Source organism: Helianthus annuus, chromosome 1 (assembly GCF_002127325.2).
Source record: "Helianthus annuus cultivar XRQ/B chromosome 1, HanXRQr2.0-SUNRISE, whole genome shotgun sequence".
Lineage (NCBI taxonomy): Eukaryota > Viridiplantae > Streptophyta > Magnoliopsida > Asterales > Asteraceae > Helianthus > Helianthus annuus.
The window spans coordinates 600,981-626,489 of NC_035433.2; the positions used below are offsets into that span (position 1 = coordinate 600,981).

A 25,509-nucleotide genomic window follows, 5' to 3' on the forward strand; every position below is an offset into this window, starting at 1 on the left:
AAGTCTCATAGTTTGACTTATGCTTTGACTTTCAGGTCTGACCCGTTTGAGCATGGTTTAGGAATGCCTTAGAGGTTTAATAGGACCAAGTTACCTATAAGTATAACCCTCTGAGAATATACAACTTGGTTCATTAGTTATCCGATTCATATGCATATTTCCGTTAAATGCCTAAATGTTGACTATTATGCCCATATGACCTTAAAACGTGAATTTTGAAAATGTAAAAGAGTAGACATCTTAGTTACTGATTTATAAACTTGTACCTAAAATTTTACATCAGTTTGAGGTCTAGATTAAGAGTTACGCTCAATAGCGTAATTAGAAAACTTTTTAGTAATTAAATGGCGTAATTAGCATATAGCCTACCTAAACCCAATTTTTGATACCAAACTTTATACCTACTGATATAAAATAATATTTTGGGATTTTTGGAGATTTTTATTTATTTTTAGGCTGATCATAACCTAGAGTTCTAAGCTTAATTCGGTAGTTGTCGGTTTTGCCCTTTTAGGCTATAAAATGAGTTTTACCAAACCTTTTGACCCCAAACCTTTTTCTAATGATCTAATATGATAAATAAGTTGTTTTGAGCCTTCTGGAATAATAAAAATATCAGCTTTCCTTTGAAAAAACGGAAATGGCTCCAAATCGCCTTTTTAAGCGTTTTTAACGCATAGTATGTATTAAAACCATTTTAGACATATAAGAGTTGATACCTACTGATTTTTTAAGTAAATTTTTATACTTTAGCAATAAGCAAAAGTTTTAAACTCAGAATTCCAGTTTTGACTTTTAAACCTTAGGTGAAATTACCAAAATGCCCTTTCGGTGTATAGTATGGTTAGAAATGATAAATTTCACATATAGGTTATACCCTACTGATATAACTTAGTAAATTAAGTATTTTTACTGATTACATCAGACCCGAAACTCAGTATTTTATTTAAACTCTTTTATAACCTTTTAAATGACCAAAATGCCCAAAATGCCCTTACGGGGCATAATTTAAGTTTAAATTCATATGGGGCATAATAGAAGATATCTTACTGATGTCACAACATATTCAAGGCATATTAACTTAGGAAACTTGTATATGACTCATTTGGTTACTCGTTACGTACTTTTCGCGTTCGGATCGGCTTATGTAACTAGTTTGCATATATTAGCCGAAACGGGTCAAACCATATCATTTTTGTCTCAAAATCCAGAATGTGTTTAAGTTACCCATATTAAACAAGCATGCAAGCTTGTTGGGTCAAAACCACATTCTAAACCGGCCTTCGCTTTATCATGCGTTTGAACCGTGTCTTCCTTTTTAAAACTAACCGGTCTAAGTCTAAGCTTAATTAAAGACCCGTTAGGATTCTAATAGGTTATTAAAAACCTTCGTTCCAGATTAGGGGCCCAGTAAAAGCTACGTGCACTTGTTGTATTTGATTTATACTTTGCTCAGGTAAATACTCTTAACTTATTTTCCCTATACGGGCTTGGGATACGGTACTATAAGAGTACCGCTTGGTCGGGTGTATGTAGTCATTTAAATCGTATTTTGATTGATGTATTTACATAACCTGTTTGATATGTATTATTTGGTGTATGGCCCTTATGTCCCGGATATCCTTGGCATCATTCAAAGAAATGGCCACGACCTAAGCACGGGGTGTAGGCGTACACCTGACAGATGCATTATGTAAAAACTGGTATCCCACTTAAAGGAATCTACCTTGTGGGCATTATACCTGTGGCGTGTCAGTTAACTTAAGTCCGGCCTTATAAACCGGCCCTAATGGACGACAAATGAGTAAAACTGTATACAAGATTATTTTCAAATAATTGTCCCAAGTTATAAAAATATTTTTGCCGAAGTGCATTCAAATCAATTTTTAAACTCTTTTCAAAATGAGTCAGTTAAGTTGTATTTACCAGTGTAAACTGACGTGTTTTCCAAAAAGGCTAAGTGCAGGTACTATACGTAATAGGCTGGCTACTCCAGGCATCATTTCTCAAGTCTCGCAAGCTTTAGATGTCAAAGTCTGTTGAACAGTTTTCCTTTTTATTTGATCCGCCTGTGGATCTGTTTCGACTGTTTTGTGATACTTAAACATTACAATTTATTTAGTTGAAATAAATCTATCTTTTGCTTCCGCTGTGCATTTATTATTTGTGTTGTTTGACTATGATGATATCGACTACGTCACGATACTCCCCACCGGGCCCACCGGTAACACGTGGAAAATAGGGGTGTGACAGGTTGGTATTAGAGCCAACACTGAGTGAATTAAACACTAGCCTTTTGTGTTTAATCTCAGTTACACAGTTGCACATTCTCGAGTCTAGACAAAGAACATAGGATTAATCCTAATTCGTTTTATTCTCCTTTATTTGTTTCCTTTGTTATTTTTCTAATTAGCCCTTGCATGGGCAAGTCATTTTCAGTTAGAAGACCCATTTAGGGCAACCATTTCTATTATAATATCATTCCTTTTTATAAGATCTACCATTATGATAAAATGGCAAAATCTATGAGGACAAGACCTAGCCATGTGTCACCTTAAGACAGGGCCAAGATGGTAGTTCCTCAATTAGATTCAGATCCTTGTTAACATCTCAATTTAGGATTGCTCTGCGTTTGAATATTAAAAAGAATCTTAAAGGTAAAACCTAGCCTAAATGTCGTCGCAGACATGGCCAAGATGGTAAAACCTATTCAAAAGATTCAAATCCTTGTTAAACATCTGAAAGCATATTAACATGCTTGACAAATGTAATTTGATAAAATCACATAAGTCATTCTTGAAAAGGGTTATTCTAAAATCCCTTATTTAAATAATCATCCCCTAAGGATGAAGTGCCCACGGGCTATAATTAACGTCCTCTGGGACTAAAGACAGTGGTAGCCTACAACTCCCTGTCAGGAAAAGGTAATGAACTTTGATTCAACCTTAATACCTCGATTCTGTAAAATCCTGGTTTAATAATTAAATCTGTCTACGTGACTAGGCCTTTTTGTGCTATTATTAACTTATAATTAGGGTTATGATAAAGATCCTGAATAATTATTAACTAGAATGTGTGTTAAAAACCATGGTTAATAAATCATTTAAAACGATAGAACTGTATAAGCCTCCGTATAAACCTTGTCCTTATTTTCTTTTATGTAGCAATTAAAGCTACATGGCTAGGTCGGAGGAAGTAAACAGTCATCCCCTGGAAAACCACGATGATGATAGGGTTAATATAACCAGAGGAGAGCTCCGTACACTGATTGATACAGCTGTATCTAAAGCTATAAAGGAGCAATTCAAGGAGGTTAGTGAGACGCATAGTAGAACTTCTTCAGTACCCCACTCTAAGTCTGTTCCTAAGACTCATTCTGAAGCTCACAGCAAGCCACTCTCTAAGAAAGATGAACCCAAGAAAGAGAATGTTGAACATTCCTCAAACCAACACAGTATTCCATCCAAGAGGATAGTTTTCGATGATGGAGCGCGTACCAAGTCATGTACTTATAAGTACTTTGTTTCCTGCAAACCCCGGGATTTCACTGGGGAGAAAGGGGCAATAGATTGTATGACTTGGTTAGATGAAATGGACACTGTTGTTGATATCAGCGGTTGTGCTGAAAGGGATATAGTGAAGTATGTATCCCAATCGTTCAAGGGAGAGGCACTGGCATGGTGGAAGTCTCTCATTCAAGTTGCTGGAAAGATCCCACTCTATAATATGTCATGGGAACAGTTTGTAGTCCTCATTAAGGAGAATTATTGCCCTCAGCATGAGGTTGAAAGGATTGAATCAGATTTCTTATCGTTGGAGATGAAGAATTTAGATTGTCAAGCTTACCTCACCAGTTTCAATACCATGTCTAGGTTGGTTCCATATCTGGTAACCCCAGAACCCAAGAGAATTGCTCGCTTCATTGGAGGATTAGCCCCAGAGATCAAAGCCAGTGTTACGCTTCAAGACCTGCTACTTTTAGATCAGCAGCTGATCTATCCTTGTCGCTCACCTTAGATGCGGTTAGGCTAAGATCGCTCAAGAACTCTGAAAAGAGTAAGAGGAAGCGTGAGGATGATACCTCACGAAGGTCTAAGAAGAAGCACAAAGGTAACACGGACCACAAGAAAGAATCTGGGTCCAACAAAGGTAATCAGCGGTCAGAAGAAAAGCCAAAGTGCATGACTTGCCAAAAACGTCACTTTGGAAAATGCAGGCTTGAGACCAAGTCTCAATCAGGATCACCTGCATGTGGGTTATGCAAGTCTAAAGAGCACAAGACTATTGACTGCAAGAGGATTAAAGATGCTACGGCTGCAATGAGAAAGGGCACATTAAGACCAATTGCCCTAAATACGCCAAGAAGCCTGAGGAAGCCAAGAAGACCAATGCTAGGGTCTTCCAGATGAATGCACATGAGGCTATCCAGGACGACAACGTGATCACAGGTACCTTCCTCATTAATGATGTTTATGCAAGAGTACTTTTTGATTCAGGAGCTGATAAGTCATTCGTAGATGATAAGTTCTGTAAGTTGCTGAATTTACCTGTTAGAACCTTAAGTGTGAAATATGAGGTGGAATTAGCTGATGGTACCTTAGAAACCGCCTCAACCGTTTTAGATGGATATTTTATATCCATTAGGAACCACTCTTTTCCTATGTCTTTGCTTCCTTTGAAGTTAGCCGGGTTTGATATAGTACTAGGCATGGATTGGTTATCGCATAACCAAGCCCAGATCGTTTGCAATAAGAAGCAAGTGATAGTCAAGACTCCATCTGGTGAGTCACTTACCATTCAAGGAGATACCCGGTACGGACTGCCTGAGCAAGTGTCTATGCTCAAGGCATCTAGATGTCTGAAGAAGGGTTGTGTCATTTATATGGCACAAGTGACTATTGATGAGCAGAAGCCCAAGATTGAAAATATTCCAGTCATTTCTGAGTACCCTGAAGTATTCCCTGAAGAACTACCTGGTTTACCACCACATAGGCAAGTAGAATTCAGAATCGACATCATCCCTGGAGCAGCGCCCGTTGCAAGAGCACCTTATAGGTTAGCACCAACAGAGATGAAGGAATTGAGGACGCAGCTAGATGATTTATTAGCCAAAGGTTTTATTAGACCTAGTTCGTCTCCTTAGGGAGCGCCAATTTTGTTTGTCAAGAAGAAGGATGGATCAATGCGTCTGTGCATTGATTACCGTGAGCTTAATAAGGTCACTATCAAGAATAGGTATCCGTTGCCCAGGATCGACGATCTGTTCGATCAATTGCAAGGAGCAAGCTACTTTTCTAAGATCGATTTGAGGTCAGGCTATCATCAATTGAAAGTTAAGGATGAAGATGTACACAAGACTGCATTTAGGACTCGTTATGGTCATTACGAGTTCCTAGTGATGCCTTTTGGGCTCACTAATGCACCTGCCGCATTCATGGATCTTATGAATCGCGTCTGCAAACCTTATTTGGATAAGTTCGTCATTGTCTTCATCGATGACATTCTCATCTACTCGAAGAGTCAAGCTGACCACGAGAAGCACCTACGATGTATTCTGAAACTACTTCAGCAGGAAAAGCTTTATGCCAAGTTCTCGAAGTGTGAATTTTGGCTTCGTGAAGTCCAATTTCTTGGACATGTGGTCAGTGAGCGTGGTATCCAAGTAGATCCCGCTAAAATTGAAGCTATTATGAACTGGCAAGAGCCAAAGACGCCTACGGAGATTCGCAGCTTTCTAGGACTGGCAGGATACTATAGGCGATTTATTGAAAACTTCTCAAGAATTGCAGCACCCCTGACTCTTCTCACCCGCAAGAGTAGCAAGTTTGATTGGGGGCCTAAGCAGCAAGAGTCTTTCGACATTCTGAAGCAGAAGTTAAGCAACGCTCCAGTGTTGACGTTACCTGAAGGTATTGATGAGTTTGTAGTATATTGTGATGCATCACACACCGGGATGGGATGTGTGCTTATGCAGAAAGGCAAGGTCATTGCCTATGCTTCACGCCAGTTAAAAGTGCACGAGAAGAATTACACCACCCATGACTTGGAGTTGGGTGCCGTTGTATTCGCACTAAAACTATGGAGGCATTACTTGTATGGAACTAAGTGTGTGATCTATTCTGATCACAAGAGCCTTCAACATTTGTTCAATCAGGAGGACTTAAATATGAGACAACGACGTTGGATGGAAACTTTGAATGATTATGATTGTGAGATAAGATACCATCCAGGCAAGGCAAATGTGGTTGCCGATGCCTTAAGTAGGAAGGAGAGGGTAAAGCCTATAAGAATCAATGCCAAGAGCATTGAGATAAAGAATAGTTTGAATGAAAGGTTGTTAGCTGCGCAGAAGGAAGCTGTGCTAGAAGCTAACTACCCTGATGAAAAGCTAGGAGTAACTGAGGAGCAGTTATCCTATGGCAAGGACGGAATCCTAAGGTTAAATGGACGAATATGGGTTCCAGTTTATGGAGGACTTCGGGATGCTATCCTCCAGGAAGCCCACAGTTCCAAATATTCCGTTCATCCTGGAGCTGATAAAATGTACCAGGATTTGAAGGAAAACTATTGGTGGATAGGCTTGAAGAAGTCTATAGCTGCCTATGTAGCTAAATGTTTGACGTGCGCACAAGTCAAGGCTGAACATCAGAAGCCGTCAGGTTTGCTACAACAGCCTGAAATTCCCACTTGGAAATGGGAAATGGTAAGAATGGATTTCATTACCAAGTTGCCTAAGACAAAGAAAGGAAATGATACTATTTGGGTGATAGTAGATAGACTGACTAAGTCAGCACATTTCCTACCCATTAAGGAAACTTACAGTTCAGACATGTTAGCCCAACTATACGTCGATAAGATTGTATCTCTGCATGGAGTACCAGTGGCTATTATCTCGGACAGAGATACCAGATACACGTCGCACTTTTGGAAAAGTTTCCAACAATCTTTGGGCACGCGCTTAAACTTCAGTACGGCTTACCATCCTCAGACGGATGGGCAGAGTGAGCGTACCATTCAAACTCTAGAAGACATGCTACGTGCATGTGTAATTGATTTAGGAGGTAGCTGGGATAAGCACCTACCATTGGTCGAGTTCTCCTATAACAATAGCTACCATACAAGCATTCAGGCTGCGCCTTTTGAGGCATTATATGGTAGGAAATGCAGAACGCCCATTTGTTGGGCAGAAGTAGGAGAAACTCAATTATCAGGACCTGACCTAGTCTTCTAAACGACGGACAAGATTGTCCGGATTCGTGACCGCCTGAAAGCTGCCAGGGATAGGCGGAAGAGTTATGCTGATAAAAGGCGAAAACCTCTAAAGTTTGAAGTTGGTGATAAAGTTTTGCTCAAAGTATCACCCTGGAAGGGAGTGATGCGATTTGGTAAGAAAGGTAAGTTAAGCCCAAGGTATATAGGTCCATTCGAGATCATCGAATGTGTTGGATCAGTGGCTTACAAGTTAAACTTACCTGAAGAGCTCAGTGGTATTCACAATGTGTTCCACATCTGTAATCTGAAGAAATGCCTAGTTGATGAATCACTAGCCATACCGCATACAGATGTGCATATAAATGAGAGCTTGAAATTTGTCAAAAAACCTTTGTCGATTGAGGATCGACAGGTTAAGAAGCTTCGAAGGAAGCATGTACCTATTGTAAAGGTTAAATGGGATGCCCGCAGAGGTCCCGAGTACACGTGGAATGTAGAATCCACAATGAAAGAAAAGTACCCTCATTTGTTTCAGTAAATCTCGAGGTCGAGATTTCTTTTAAGGGGGTGAGGATGTAACACCTCGAAAATTCATGTCCAATAATGTATTGACACGTGTCATGAGCTTTGAACGTGTAAAAGATTTCTTACGAAGGACTAAAGTTGACAAACAAGGAAAGTATGTGAATATAAGGGTTCAAAATATCAACAATGAATAAATATACTTTAAAATAGCCCTACAAGATGTTTATACCCTTAAACGAATGAATCATGGATCATACGAAGCGAATTGTGAAAGAAAGTGAGGAATTACAAACTACAGGGGTTAAAAGTGTCAACATGTTTAAAGTATACCTCTGAGTGACCTCTTAGCAAACCCGACGCTTTGTAATAATAAATTATACTCACTAGAATGTGTGATAAAAATTTCACAAGGTTTCGATTAAGTATGAGAAAGTTATGACAATATTCGTATACGAGGGGTTAAAAGCGTCAACGTTGAAATTTAAGACTTTTTGGTGAACGTATGAATAACCCGGGACTTAACAAAAGTTAGTTTATGACTTGGGGTCCTTAAAAGTCAAGTTTGGGGGTTTATAGTGCAAGAACCATGTCAAAAATGAGTTTAGAAGGACCAGGGACTGAAATTGCAATTTTTGAAACTTTGTAACCGGATCAGACCATTACACGGGGCGCGTAAGGTATCTATGGAACCTTACGCGGGCCGCCTGAGTTCCCCAGATGCTGATAATAAGCACAGCTACCTGTACAGCCTGTTTAACCGACTTATGAAGGTTGTTTTTTATACCTGGAGCTGGTTTGATGGTTTTAAAAGGTCTAGGGACACTTGGAATGATCCCATAACATCTCTAGGCTTGTGTTTAATGATCTAAAGGCATCAAGAAACCTATATAAAGGCCTTAAGTTGTGTTCTTCATTTGCTCATTCACTTGGAAGTTCACAACTCACTTCTTGGAGGTTCCTGGAGCTCAACACTCATCCATAGTGATCGTTAGTCGTGCTTAGGACTATTGTAAGTATGCTTAAACTCCATTAATTCAGTTTTGCTTAGTTTATTAGCATTTAGTCAAACCGTCGTAATTAAGATTTGACTTCGTCATTAATCTTAATTTCTTCAGTCAAAATTCAAATTGAAAGTACCTATGAGTTGGTAATTATGTGGGCAATAAACCCTTAAAAGGGTATTCTCTGATTCCCACTCTAACTAGGTCAATCGTCGAGTCAAACTTGATTATAAAAAGTCAACAGGAAGCCTATTTTCAAATAAATGCATAATTAGCAATGTAAAGGCTATGCAACCTGTTTTATCATTAATATAACTTAGTATTTAATGTAAGAACATGTCTAAACATGTTCAACTCGACAATTTTCAGTTTAGGCTCGGTTCGGGACCGAAAGTCTCATAGTTTGACTTATGCTTTGACTTTCAGTTCTGACCCGTTTGAGCATGGTTTAGGAATGCCTTAGAGGTTTAATAGGACCAATTTACCTATAAGTATAACCCTCTGAGATTATACAACTTGGTTCATTAGTTATCCGATTCATATGCATATTTCCGTTAAATGCCTAAATGTTGACTATTATGCCCATATGACCTTAAAACGTGAATTTTGAAAATGTAAAACAGTAGACACCTTAGTTACTGAGTTATAAACTTGTACCTAAAATTTTACATCAGTTTGAGGTCTAGATTAAGAGTTACGCTCAATAGCGTAATTAGAAAACTTTTTAGTAATTAAATGGCGTAATTAGCATATAGCCTACCTAAACCCAATTTTTGATACCAAACTTTATACCTACTGATATAAAATAATATTTTGGGATTTCTGGAGATTTTTATTTATTTTTAGGCTGATCATAACCTAGAGTTCTAAGCTTAATTCGATAGTTGTCGGTTTTGCCCTTTTAGGCTATAAAATGAGTTTTACCAAACCTTTTGACCCCAAACCTTTTTCTACTGATCTAATATGATAAATAAGTTGTTTTGAGCCTTCTGGAATAATAAAAATATCAGTTTTCCTTTGAAAAAACGGAAATGGCTCCAAATCGCCTTTTTAAGCGTTTTTAACGCATAGTATGTATTAAAACCATTTTACACATATAAGACTTGATACCTACTGATGTTTTAAGTAAATTTTTATACTTTAGCAATAAGCAAAAGTTTTAAACTCAGAATGTAACACCTCGTAATTTTGCGTCCAATAATGTATTGACACGTGTCATAGGTTTACACGTGGTAATAAATACTAAATAAGGACTAATGTTTACAAACATTGAAAGTATGTGAATCCGAGGGTTCAAAATGTCAACGAGGGATAAATATACTGCATAGTAACCCAAAATGATGCTCGTACCTTCAAACGAATAAATCATGGATCGTACGGATCGAAATATGGAAGAAAGTGAGAGATTACAAACTACGGGGGTTAGATGTGTCAACATGGATTGCCTGCACAAGTATCTATGCTAAAGGCATCCAGATGTTTGAAGAAAGGATGTTTCATTTATATGGCACAGGTGACTATTGGTGAGGAGAAACCCAAGATTGAAGACATCCCAGTCATCTCTGACTATCCTGAAGTTTTCCGGGAAGAACTACCTGGTTTGCCACCAGATAGGCAAGTGGAATTCAGTATCGACATCATTCCAGGAGCCGCGCCTATTGCGAGAGCACCTCATAGATTGGCACCCACGGAAATGAAAGAATTGAGGACACAGCTAGATGATCTGCTAGCCAAAAGTTTTGTTAGACCAAGTTTGTCTCCTTGGGGAGCACCAATCCTGTTCGTCAAGAAGAAAGATGGTTCGATGCGTCTATGCATCGATTACCGTGAGCTGAATAAAGTTACAATCAAGAATAGGTATCCTTTGCCCAGGATCGACGATCTGTTCGATCAGTTGCAAGGAGCAAGCTACTTTTCCAAGATTGACCTAAGGTCAGGGTACCATCAATTGAAGGTTAAAGACGAAGATGTGCACAAGACTGCATTTAGGACTCGATATGGTCACTTCGAGTTCCTGGTGATGCCTTTTGGGCTCACTAATGCACCTGCCGCATTCATGGATCTCATGAATCGTGTCTGCAAGCCGTATTTGGATAAATTTGTCATTGTCTTCATCGATGACATCCTCATCTACTCCAAAAGTCAAGCTGACCACGAGAAGCATCTTCGATGTATTCTTAAGTTGCTTCATCAAGAAAAGCTTTATGCCAAATTCTCTAAATGTGAATTTTGGCTACGAGAAGTCCAATTCCTTGGACATGTAGTCAGCGAGCGTGGTATCCAGGTGGATCCCGCCAAAGTTGAAGCCGTCATGAGTTGGCAGGAGCCGAAGACACCTACGGAGATTCGCAGTTTCCTAGGTCTAGCAGGATACTACAGACGCTTCATCGAAAATTTTTCAAGAATTGTTGCACCCCTAACTTCTTTAACTAGAAAGAGTATAAAGTTTAATTGGGGCCCTAAGCAGCAAGAAGCTTTTGATATCCTCAAATAAAAGCTGAGCAATGCTCCATTGTTGACATTGCCGGAAGGAATGGAAGAATTTGTCGTATATTATGATGCATCGCACACCGGTATGGGTTGTGTGCTTATGCAGAGGGGCAAGGTGATTGCCTATGCGTCACGACAATTAAAAGTGCATGAAAAGAACTACACCACCCATGACTTGGAGTTGGGTGTTGTTGTATTTGCACTAAAGCTTTGGAGGCATTACTTGTATGGCATTAAATTTGTGATCTATTCTGATCACAAAAGCCTTCAGCATCTGTTCAATCAGAAAGATTTGAATATGAGGCAGCGACGTTGGATGGAAACTCTGAACGATTATGACTGTGAAATAAGATACCATCCAGGCAAGGCCAACGTAGTCGCAGACGCCTTTAGCAGAAAAGAAAGAGTGAAACCAATAAGGATCAATGCCAAGAGCATTGAAATCAAGAACAGTCTGAATGAGAGATTGTTAGCTGCACAGAAAGAAGCTGTGTCAGAAGCTAACTATCGTAACGAAAAGCTAGGAGTAACTGAAGAGCAGTTATCCTATGGCAAAGACGGAATTCTGAGATTGAATGGAAGAATATGGGTTCCTGTTTATGGAGGTCTTCGTGACGTTATCCTTCAGGAAGCCCACAGTTCACGATATTCCATTCATCCTGGAGCTGATAAAATGTACCAGGACTTGAAGGCAAACTTTTGGTGGATAGGCTTGAAGAAGTCTATAGCCACCTACGTAGCAAAGTGTTTGACTTGTGCGCAAGTAAAAGCTGAACATCAAAAGCCGTCGGGCTTGTTACAACAGCCTGAACTTCCCGAGTGGAAATGGGAAATGGTGACGATGGATTTCATCACCAAGTTGCCAAAGACAAAGAAGGTAAACGATACAATATGGGTAATAGTTAATAGACTGACCAAGTCAGCACATTTCCTACCCATAAAGGAGACTCATAGCTCCGATATACTAGCCCAGCTATTTGTAGATAAGATTGTAGCCCTTCATGGCGTGCTTGTGTCTATCATCTCTGATAGAGATACCAGATACACATCACACTTTTTGAAAAGTTTTCAACAATCTTTGGGCACACGTTTGAATTTCAGTACGGCTTACCACCCTCAGACAGATGGACAGAGTGAGCGTACAATCCAAACGTTGGAAGACATGCTTCGTGCATGTGCGATCGACTTAGGTGGTAGTTGGGATAACCACCTACCATTGGTCGAGTTCTCCTATAACAACAACTACCATACGAGCATTAAGGCTGCACCTTTTGAAGCCTATATGGTAGAAAGTGTAGAACGCCCGTTTGTTAGGAAGAAGTTGGAGATGTCCAGATGACAGAACCTGATATAATATTTGAAACAACGGACAAGATTGTCCAAATACGCGATCGATTGAAAGCTGCCCGAGATAGGCAGAAGAGTTACGCGGATTTGAAGCGTAAGCCTTTCAATTTCGAAGTAGGCGACAAGGTATTACTTAAGGTATCACCCTGGAAGGGGGTGATGCGATTCGGTAAGAAAGGCAAGTTAAGCCCGAGATATATTGGACCTTTCTGTGACACCCGTAACTTCGAGGTAAAACCGTTCGTTTCGCTTTCGTAAAATAATTATATACTTATCTTATTCGACGAATTAAATTTATACTTATATAATTTATAGTGTGCAAATGTGTAGTCGAAAGCAAATCCGTATTGTGTTGAACTGACCCGAAGCGTTTGAACCTAAGCACATGTCTCGTTTGTCGATTCAACCCACTCGCGTAACTCGAAACTTATGAGACCCGAACTATAGCATGAAGATTATACATGTGTATTAGTTGAATAATTGTATATTTATGTTAGTTGATTATATAATAATAATAATAATATCAAAACAACAATTCCTTTGTTGTACGCATGATTATCGGCCAACACTCTCAATTCCTTTGGGTTAGCAGCCAAAACCTTCATATGGGGCTCAAGCCCATATCGGATTCTATTCCTAATCCGTTACAAATTGTGAAATCCTTTTATTAGATAAAGTAAACTGCATGATAATTAAACATATATATATATATATCCTAACTTATTACTCCAACCCTAGCACATTCTCCTACCTGTTTTCGGCGAACGGCAGTAGATACCCTCCCCTCTTTATCAAAGTCTTAGATTCTTGTGCACTCTCTATTCCGGGTTTGGGGTGTCCAACAATAATACAAGTGCTTTATCTACCGAGCAAACCAAAGGTGAGTTCACACAGCCAAGGCATGGGTTCCCAGGGTGGGAATGGGTTGGATTATTTATTTGTGATTACCTAGCACATGGAACTTAGTTATATGATCCTCGGGTGAGGAAGGGTTATTGATACGATACAACTAGACTAATGGTACTAAATTGAACTGATCTTCGCACACACGCCAGGGTTGGCCGCGATATTATGACTAATCTTCGCACACATGCCTAGGAAGGCCGCGAACTATACTCTAAACTTCGCATACATGCCAGGGTGGCCGCGATAAAAACATACCTAGTCTAGAATATTTGGGAATATTTCCCCTAATCTTCGCATACATGCCTAGAGGGCCGCGATACGAACTAATACGATACATGACTTAACGAACGAACACAAGGCTTACTTTACTATTACTATTACTGAATTGTTTACTGTGAACTCGCTCAACTAGTTGTTGACTCTCCGCTGCATGCCTTGCAGGACCTTAGGTACTTATGGAGCTTGCACAAGGAGGAGCAGGTCGTTGTGGGATACGGATCGTAGACGTTATGATAAACAATTGAACTTATAACTTTACTTTGGGTTTTCATATTATGCTTCCGCTACTTAATTTACGTTTTGTTGAACATCAATCATGTCGTGATGAAATACATTAACTACTTTTAATATTAAATGCTATGTTCGATATGATTGGTGGCTTGATCCTGGTCAGTCACGCCTCCAAGCGGTGATACTCCGCATGTGGATTTTGGGGGTGTGACAGATTGGTATCAGAGCCATTGGTTATAGAGAACTAGGTTTTAATATGGAAAAACGTTTTATTAAAACCAGACTATAACTAGAATAGTGCTCTCAACGATCCACAACGACGCTTCGCTCCACGTGCAAGACTCAACACTTTAGATGGTATGGTCTATGTTTATGTTACCTACTTGTTAGTTACATTTGCATGGTGCGTTGTTTATGGTATGCTTTGTTAACGTAGTAGCATGATTGCCCTTATTTAGCCCTAGTGTGCTTGCTTTGACACTCAACTGTTTACTTTAAACTTGACAAATAGTGACCAAATTCTTTTCCTGTTTTCTCCTTACCTCGCTACGACAACTGTTTTATGCGTTCTTTCCTTACGAATGTCTCGACATGACGTCGCCGTTACAGCTAGAATTCAGATCTGACCCTCCGTACATTCGGATTGTACGTCAGCATTCACGAAGACCAGACCTGGCTCAAACGAACTCGGGTTTAGTAGGACTATGCCCACGCATACTTGTTGACGAACCCTATCACCTTTGCCTGTCATCGTCACCAGAAACGAAGCAGCCACAGTTACACGCGTTCGTCGTTTTGCAACTCGCAACCTTACCCACCAAACTCTGTTTTGAACAAATGATACACTCGCGCGACCGCGATGTAACGAACTTCCCTGTTGTGCCATGCCGCCATGCACCACTACTGGAAATGCCCCCAGAGAATAGATTAGATGATCGAATTTCTAGTTATTGTTTAACTCTTATTTTCACTCAACTCTTTGTATGAACCTCACTAATCCCCTGTTTCTTCGGCAACCAATTTAACGAAACACAAATATCCCCAGTTGTTCAAGGAAAGTGAGACCACTACGGAGGCTAAAGCTATTGCGGAATTTCGGGACGAAATTCCAAACCAACGCGGGAAGGATGTGACACCCCAGGAAAATCACGCCACTTAACTAGCTTCCTTAGTAACCACGTGCTAAATTTCGGGACGAAATTTCTTTCAAGTTGGGGATGATGTGACACCCGTAACTTCGAGGTAAAACCGTTCGTTTCGCTTTCGCAAAATAATTATATACTTATCTTATTCGACGAATTAAATTTATACTTATATAATTTATAGTGTGCAAATGTGTAGTCGAAAGCAAATCCGTATTGTGTTGAACTGACCCGAAGCGTTTGAACCTAAGCACATGTCTCGTTTGTCGATTCAACCCACTCGCGTAACTCGAAACTTATGAGACCCGAACTATAGCATGAAGATTATACATGTGTATTAGTTGAATAATTGTATATTTATGTTAGTTGATTATATAATAATAATAATAATATCAAAACAACAATTCCTTTGTTGTACGCATGATTATCGGCCAACACTCTCAATTCCTTTGGGTTAGCAGCAAAAACCTTCATATGGGGCTCAAGCCCATATCGGATTCTATTCCTAATCCGTTACAAATTGTGAAATCCTTTTATTAGATAAAGTAAACTGCATGATAATTAAACATATATATATATATATATCCTAACTTATTACTCCAACCCTAGCACATTCTCCTACCTGTTTTCGGCGAACGGCAGTAGATACCCTCCCCTCTTTATCAAAGTCTCAGATTCTTGTGCACTCTCTATTCCGGGTTTGGGGTGTCCAACAATAATACAAGTGCTTTATCTACCGAGCAAACCAAAGGTGAGTTCACACAGCCAAGGCATGGGTTCCCAGGGTGGGAATGGGTTGGATTATTTATTTGTGATTACCTAGCACATGGAACTTAGTTATATGATCCTCGGGTGAGGAAGGGTTATTGATACAATACAACTAGACTAATGGTACTAAATTGAACTGATCTTCGCACACACGCCAGGGTTGGCCGCGATATTATGACTAATCTTCGCACACATGCCTAGGAAGGCCGCGAACTATACTCTAAACTTCGCATACATGCCAGGGTGGCCGCGATACAAACATACCTAGTCTAGAATATTTGGGAATATTTCCCCTAATCTTCGCATACATGCCTAGAGGGCCGCGATACGAACTAATACGATACATGACTTAACGAACGAACACAAGGCTTACTTTACTATTACTATTACTGAATTGTTTACTGTGAACTCGCTCAACTAGTTGTTGACTCTCCGCTGCATGCCTTGCAGGACCTTAGGTACTTATGGAGCTTGCACAAGGAGGAGCAGGTCGTTGTGGGATACGGATCGTAGACGTTATGATAAACAATTGAACTTATAACTTTACTTTGGGTTTTCATATTATGCTTCCGCTACTTAATTTACGTTTTGTTGAACATCAATCATGTCGTGATGAAATACATTAACTACTTTTAATATTAAATGCTATGTTCGATATGATTGGTGGCTTGATCCTGGTCAGTCACGCCTCCAAGCGGTGATACTCCGCATGTGGATTTTGGGGGTGTGACACTTTCGAGGTAATCGAACGTGTCGGATCGGTTGCCTACAAATTAAACTTACCGGAAGAGCTCAGTGGTATCCACAATGTGTTTCACATCTGTAACTTGAAGAAGTGTTTCGCTGATGAATCACTGGTTATACCGCATACAGATGTACACATCGACGAGAGCTTAAAGTTCGTTGAAAAACCTGTGTCGATCGAGGATCGACATGTTAAGAAGCTTCGCAAGAAGTATATACCAATTATGAAGTTAAAATGGGATGCCCGTAGAGGTCCCGAGTACACGTGGGAGGTAGAGTCCACGATGAAAGAAAAGTACCCTCATCTATTTCAATAAATCTCGAGGTCGAGATTTCTTTTAAGGGGGTGAGGATGTAACACCTCGTAATTTTGCTTCCAATAATGTATTGACACGTGTCATAGGTTTACACGTGGTAATAAATACTAAATAAGGACTAATGTTGACAAACATTGAAAGTATGTGAATCCGAGGGTTCAAAATGTCAACGAGGGATAAATATACTGTATAGTAACCCTAAATGATGCTCGTACCTTCAAACGAATAAATCATGGATCGTACGGAACGAAATATGGAAGAAAGTGAGAGATTACAAACTACAGGGGTTAGATGTGTCAACATGTTTAAGTTATACCTCTGAGTGACCCTTTAACGAACCCGAGACTTTGTAACAGTAAATTACGCTCACTAGAATGTACGATATAAATTTCGCAAGGTTCCGTTTTAAAACGAGAAAGTTATGATCAAATTCGTATACGAGGGGTTAAAGGCGTCAAACATAGAAAGTTATGACTTTTCGGGTAATAATAAATTAACCAAGGGTTAATAAGTTGGGTAAAAGCCACGGGGCCCTTATACGTAAATTAACGAGGCCCAAAACGCAAAGTTACCCCTTCGAATCGCCAAATGCCAGTGCAATAATTAAAAAGATTTGAAAATCTTGAAAAACAGGTCTTAGGCGGGCCACGTTAAAGAAACAAAGGATCTTACGCGGGCCGCGCTGACAGTATAGATATGGGCTCTGACATAAGGATTCAGGCGACTCGCGTAAGAGTTGATGTATCATTTACGCGGGTCGCGTCAGCCCCCCAAATACAGAAAAGTCGGACAGAAGCACTGTTTGCTGTTTTAACCGACTTATGTGCCATTATTGTGAGCATGGGCGCCCCCTAAATGTCCCCTAGCACTCAGGTACAGTTGTTGATCATCTAGAAACACTTGTAGCACTTGTTGTGAAAGATCTAAGGGCTATTGAACTCTATAAAAGGCCACTTTGTAACAACAAGTTCTTCACACCTTCAATCTGCTTCTTGATCACTTCTGGAGCTCAAGAACTCTCTCTTAGCATCCCTGATCGTGCATAGGACTCTTGTAGGTGTGCTCCACCCTTTCTTGGTTTAGTTTTTTGCTTAGTTTAGCTTAAAAGTCAATCTGTCGTAATTAACGATTGACTTAACGATAAATCACGAATGGTCCAGTGATTAATCAAAATAAAGGTAGTTATATGTTGGTAATCATGTGGGCTTTAAACCCCTAAAAGGGCACCCTCTGATTCCCACTCTGACTAGTCCAAATGTCGAGTCAAACTTGCTTAGAAAAAGTCAACAGAATGCTAACTTTCGATTTTATGCATAATCAGTAATGTAGATGGCGTGTAACCTGTTTTGACACTCATATAACATGATAATAAGTATTATAATTGGTCTAAGCTTGTTTGATCCGACCATTTACTGTTTTGACCCGGTTCGGAACCAAAAGTCGCAAAACTTTGACTTTTGCTTTGACTTCAGTTCTGACCCGTTATGGTATGATTTAGATATGCCTTAGGACTCTCTTAGGACCAGGTTACATGATGGTATAACCCTCTGTGACCGGTTCGTTGTTTGTCCGAGTCTTTCACACATTTCCGTTAAAAGCTCAAAAGTTGACCATAACGCCCTTTTTACTTTAAAACGAGAATTTTGGATATGTGAAAGGACAATAACCTTAGTTACTGATTTCTAAGCATGTCCCTAAAATTTCATGTCAATCCGAGGTCTAGAATAGGAATTATGCTAAATAGCGCAATTACGGAAACTTTAGTAATTAAACGGCGCATTTAGCGTAAAGCCTATCTAAACCCAAATTTCGACACCGAACCTTTTTACACACTGATGTAAGATAATATTTTGGGATTTTTTAAGATTTTTAATTATTTTTAACCTGCTCATAACCTGCGGTTATGGCATCGATTCGGTAAATACCGGATATACCCTTTTCGGACATAACTTGAGTTCTACATGGTATTTTGACCCGATTCCAGTTGCTACTGATTTTAAATAATAAATAGAGTATTTTGGACTTTATAAGCTGTTCGGAAAACTCAGATTTCCTGTAGAACTCGGAAACCTCTTTTATAATCTTTAAATAGACCGAAATACCCCTACGGGGCGTATTTTGGGATTAAACTCATTATGGGCCTAATGGAAGGTATCCTACTGATACCACAACCTCTTTAAAGCATATTATCTTAGGAAACGTGTGTAAGACTCTTACGGTTACCCGTTACGCCTTTTACGCGCACGGTTCGGTTTATGTAACTAGTTTACATAAACTAGCCGAAACGGGTCAAACCTTATCGTTTTTACTTCAAAATCCAGAGTGTGGTTATTATACCCATATAAAACAAGTCTTCAAACTTGTTGGGTCCAAACCACATTCCATTCCCGGTTTTCGCTTTTCACGCGACTAAACCGTATTTATCCTTTAAAACTGACCGGTCTAAGCTAAGGCTAAATTAAAGACCCGTTAGGATTCTAATAGGTTGTTATAAACCTTCGTTCCAGAATAGGAGACCAATAAAAGATACTTGCATTTGTTTATTGAGGTTATTACTTGCTCAGGTAAATACTTTTAACTTATTTTCCGTTATACGGGCTTGGGTTACGGTATATAAAAATACCGCTTGGTCGGGCAATTGACCCCAACTCATTAGTAGTTGGGTGTTTTCAATGTGACCCGTTTAAAAATTGGTTTTGTTGGCTTTACGCCTTTGGGAGCTTAATGACCATGTCCCGGATATCATTGGCATCATTTTACGAAATGGCCACGACCTCGACACGCGGGTGTAGGCGTACACCCGACAATGTGTCTATATTATTAAAGGTATAACCGTTGGTTTTCCCGCCACGGCTTTATGCTTTGTGGCGTGTCTATTAACCTTAAACCCGGCACGACCCGGGCGACCGAACGCATAGTGAACATGTAATTCTTTTACAAGATTAAATTTGATTAATTATCCCAAGTTATAAAGAGTTTGTGCCTTGTGCATTCAAATCAATTTTATTAAACATTTTTACAAAAGTGTCGGTTGAATGTATTTACCAGTGTAAACTGACGTATTTTCCCCAAAAAGATTAAATGCAGGTTCTGTACGAAATAGGCTGACCACTCCTTAGCATCGTTAGAGTCTCGCAAGCTTGGGATGCCACTATCTGTTGAACAATATTTCTATTTTTATTTTGATCCCCTGTGGATTTATTTCGACTACTTGTGATACTTGGATATTACATTCGATAGTTGAAACATATCTATCTTTATGCTTCCGCTGTGCATTTAAATATTGTGTGGTTTGACTATATTGTTGCCAAATACGTCACGGTAATCCCCCACCGGGCCCACCGGTGAAATACGTGGAAATCGGGGTGTGACACAGAATTCCAGTTTTGACTTTTAAACCTTAGGTGAAATTACCAAAATGCCCTTTCGGTGCATAGTATGGTTAGAAATGATAAATTTCACATATAGGTTATACCCTACTGATATAACTTAGTAAATTAAGTATTTTTACTGATTACATCAGACTCGAAACTCAGAATTTTATTTAAACTCTTTTATAACCTTTTAAATGACCAAAATGCCCTTACGGGGCTTAATTTGAGTTTAAATTCATATGGGGCATAATAGAAGATATCTTACTGATGTCACAACATATTCAAGGCATATTAACTTAGGAAACTTGTATATGACTCATTTGGTTACTCGTTACGCACTTTTCGCGTTCGGATCGACTTATGTAACTAGTTTGCATATATTAGCCGAAACGGATCAAACCGTATCATTTTTGTCTAAAAATCCAGAATGTGTTTAAGTTACCATATTAAACAAGCATGCAAGCTTGTCGGGTCAAAACCACATTCTAAACCGGTCTTCGCTTTATCATGCGTTTGAACCGTGTCTTCCTTTTTAAAACTAATCGGTCTAAGTCTAAGCTTAATTAAAGACCCGTTAGGATTCTAATAGGTTATTAAAAACCTTCGTTCCAGATTAGGAGCCCAGTAAAAGCTACGTGCACTTGCTGTATTTGATTTATACTTTGCTCAGGTAAATACTCTTAACTTATTTTCCCTATACGGGCTTGGGATACGGTACTATAAGAGTACCGCTTAGTCGGGTGTATGTAGTCATTTAAATCGTATTATGATTGATGTATTTACATAACCTGTTTGATATGTATTATTTGGTGTATGGCCCTTGGGGGTTAAATGACCATGTCCCGGATATCCTTGGCATCATTCAAAAAAATGGCCACGACCTAAGCACGGGGTGTAGGCGTACACCTGACAGATGCATTATGTAAAAACTGGTATCCCACTTAAAGGAATCTACCTTGTGGGCATTATACCTGTGGCGTGTCAGTTAACTTAAGTCCGGCCTTATAAACCGGCCCTAATGGACGACAAATGAGTAAAACTGTATACAAGATTATTTTCAAATAATTGTCCCAAGTTATAAAAATATTTTTGCCGAAGTGCATTCAAATCAATTTTTAAACTCTTTTCAAAATGAGTCAGTTAAGTTGTATTTACCAGTGTAAACTGAAGTATTTTCCAAAAAGGCTAAGTGCAGGTACTATACGTAATAGGCTGGCTACTCCAGGCATCATTACTCAAGTCTCGCAAGCTTTAGATGTCAATGTCTGTTGAACAGTTTTCCTTTTTATTTGATCCGCCTGTGGATCTGTTTCGACTGTTTTGTGATACTTAAACATTACAATTTATTCTGTTGAAATAAATCTATCTTTTGCTTCCGCTGTGCATTTATTATTTGTGTTGTTTGACTATGATGATATCAACTACGTCACGATACTCCCCACCGGTAACACGTGGAAAATAGGGGTGTGACAGATGTCGTGGTTTAGCAACTACCTTTTCGATGAATACTCTGATGAGTCCGTTGTTCCGGATTCTTACGAGAGAACCGCCCCCTGCTGTGCAGGCGGTGGCTCGAGACTTCGATCGGCGTTATAGAGACCCTGATGGAACTCTAGGCCCCCACCGCCAGGGGATCAGTAGCTTTAGTTTTTATTTTATATTAGAGATTCAGTTGTACTTTTGTATTAGACATTCAGTTGTACTTTTGTTTTGTATGTACAAATTTATTTTATATATATTTATGTAGTTGATCTTTTATTTACACGATTTTTGTTTCGATTGTTTGCGTTTATTTCATACATCTCTTTCGCAACTTATTGTACATTGTTTTAATTAAACATGTTCGTGTAATTTAACAAAATAAATTCGGTTAACATTTATAAAAACAATGCATAATGAAACGTACCTTAAAAACGATTGTTATAAATCAACTATAACCGGTACACTCACACTAAACGACCGTTATAAATCAAATTTAAATTATATATGTTTTTTTAAAAATAGAACAAAAATCTACAACTTTTCAACAAAAACACACAACCAAATACAACCAAACAACAAACCAACACCCCACTTTTTCTACCCAAAAACCAACAGTCACATCTAAGCGCAGCGCTTTGGCCAAAACGCAGCGCTTAGGTACCAAGTCAACAGACAATGTCTGACATGTTCAGTCTTTGTCTGTTAACTTTACACCAAAGCGCATCATTTCAATGTGTGCAAATAGTCAATGGGCGTGTGTAAATAGCCTGACCCATTTTAAAACCTTGTAAATGAATTAAACACCACTGGGGGCAATGATAAAATAATATAGGCTCTTAGGTGTAAATCCGTGGCTAGGATGGATTTGGGCACTAAAGAGATTATAGATATTACATTTTTAAATAAACACTAAAGAGATATCATATCATATCTATTAATATAGCAATGTAAAATACACATAAAAAAGCATTACCCTTATGCTTATTCTTCTTTTTTGTGGAAACAACCATTAAACTTGATAAACTAATAGTTTGGGTCTACTTTAAGTAGGTTTAACTTTTAATAAACAAAATCATAAGGGTTCTCATCTCAATAAATATGGAGGTGTTACAACACTGATAAAAAAATCTTTGTCATTGCTACAAAATGACTATGTCTTCTTGTACATTAATTTCCTACAAAAGAACAAACAAATGTTGACGGTTGTAGCTGAGATATGTGTTCAACACGCTTCCCTTAAAACAGATTATGCGCCTCTACTAAAGATGACGCGTCTATTTCCCAGTGTACAACAGCCGAAGCAGTATGTAATGCCGGAAATGGCTCACGCGCCCGAAGTTACAACAGCCGAAGCAGTATGTATTATGGTTATGTCTTTTTCTTGTAGTAACAAAAATGGAGTACAAAGCCTACTAATTGTACAAGAGTTAAGGATTAGTGAAAGGTTCCACTTAATTATTTACTTAATTAGAGACTTAAAAACTCTAATAAAACTAATTAAATGTCATCAAAAAGCTGTCCTTAAATATTTCTCTTTTACTCACAACATGAAGAATTTAAATAATATTTTTAATTTCACTAAATTATAAATTTATTAAATATCAATTCTCCAAAGTAACATATTGTGCTATAGCTATTGACGAATCTTAAAATGGTTAATATTAGATTTAACATAGTACGATCCTTTTATTTTAGATCTATCATATCTGCTATGATATTTGTATAAACAAAATGAAAATTAAAGAAGTCTTATTCATTATATATAAATTATTCCTCAAATACTTGGTGCTTAGAGATCATAAGGGCCAACATTTCAAAGATTACAATCATCGCGAATAAGTTACAAATACACAAAATGAACAAGAACTTTATTGACGTGGCATAATATGCATCACTGCTAAACTTTTGTTTTCTTTTTCAACATCTCCTCCTCACTGGATCCTATAAAAGGAAAATGATAAGAATTAGTTTTTTTTTTAACGGATTTTATATATACGCTAGCCGAAATGCTAGGAAAATATTACTAAGTCTTTCATCCATCCAATCACTGCTATACATCCAGACCATGATAAGAATTAGTGAATTGATATATTCTTAACAATAACAAAATATATCGATAAAACAAATTTAAATTGTTTTTCGTATAGGAACTTTGATAAAAGAAATAATCTAAAAGCTGCCTTTTTCTAAAAAAACAAATAATTTAATTTTTAGCTTTTATATAAAATATATCACATGCATCATGTACTACTTAAAAAAAATTCCACGTTAGCATAAACCTAAAATATAAAGAAGTTTCATTTACTAAAAAAATATGCGATGCAATTGTAAAAAATAATTTTATATTATACCTGTTGCAGTCTGTGGAGGGGCTGATCTTGTAGGGCAAGTTGACACCACATTTTCCAGGGAGACTAGCGGCGTTGTTGCCGCTAACGCCGCGGTAAGAGGACGAAGCACTCTTGAGACAGTTACAAATGGCCTTACGGTCAGCCGTGGTTCGAGCCTGGTTCCTAAGCCCTCTAATCCCATTGCAACACACAGGTGGCGGATTCCCACCATTCCTTAGGTACCCAAGGCATGGTGCTACTGAGCCCACAACTTGGCCACATGTCACCGCCTCCACCTCTGGCACAGTCACGGTTAGTAACACCACCAGCAACGCCACCATGCAGGATGCCTTAATAAACATCTTTGTCATTGCTACAAGTGAGGAGAGTTGATATGAAAGTAAATGCTTTGAATGTGGAATTAGAAGCATGTGAAGGTGGGGTTTATATAAGGAGACTAGGCAGTGACATCTTGGATTTTTCCAATGGACCAATTATTCAAACTTTGTTACTTTCCTCGAAAGATAATACTACATATACATATTTACATATATTTTCCTTTTTTTTTTTTTTTGGTACTGATATTTGCAATTAATAATTTCAGAAAATAAAACTTTTTATAGCTATGAGTTAGTGTAAATAATCGGTGATCACTATTCGTGTTTGTTCACATAAACACACACTTCAATCATATTGATGGAGGCTTAAATTCATGACATACGTGGAGAACCACTCATGTATAACTTCTCACGTTATTATAATGCACCTTCCTTATTATATACACACATTACGTTAGAATCTCGTATATTACACAGATTAAATAAATGTAATGTTACATAGTTAGTAATAAAAAGTTATGTCTCTAAAAATCTCGTGTATTTTATGGAGTAAATAAACTCATGTATTACATGAATTGTATAAACCCACACCGTGAGTGGGCTACGAGCGTGAGTTGAAACTTGATTAGGAAAATGAAATGGGATGAGCCAATTACATACTTACAGATGTCAATTGTTTTGTTTTTCTTTATAGTAATATTTCATATAGCAGTTAATTTGATTTTTAATTTGTTAGTTGTTTAAAAAAAATTATACAGTTCGGTCTTTGGTGATTAGTGGGGTGGTAACGTTTGGAAAATGATGTTAGTGGTCTATAGTTGACATAGAGTCAACCATATGTTGTAATCTTGTGTGATTGAAGTTTTTTTCTATTTAATTTATTATGTTTCTAAATTATGTTTTAGAGAAATCAGCTATACAGAAAGAACCCCTCTTTTAAATTTTTTATTCTATCAGCTTTTTAATTAAAAGAAACCCTCTTTTAAGGGTGTAAGGGGCACTCCCCTAAGAGGAGAGTTCCCT

General features: G+C 38.4%; 1 protein-coding gene across 1 annotated transcript; it reads right to left on the reverse strand.

Annotated features, from left to right (window-relative positions):
• Positions 1-23,550: 23,550 nt before the first annotated feature.
• On the reverse strand, positions 23,551-24,576 carry LOC110941719 (non-specific lipid-transfer protein 1). Its single transcript, XM_022183382.2, has 2 exons — positions 24,170-24,576; positions 23,551-23,759 (listed from the first exon to the last, which is right to left on the reverse strand). Exons 1-2 carry the CDS (start codon positions 24,517-24,519, stop codon positions 23,750-23,752), a joined length of 360 nt encoding a protein of 119 aa, XP_022039074.2. The 5' UTR covers positions 24,520-24,576; the 3' UTR covers positions 23,551-23,749.
• Positions 24,577-25,509: the final 933 nt, after the last annotated feature.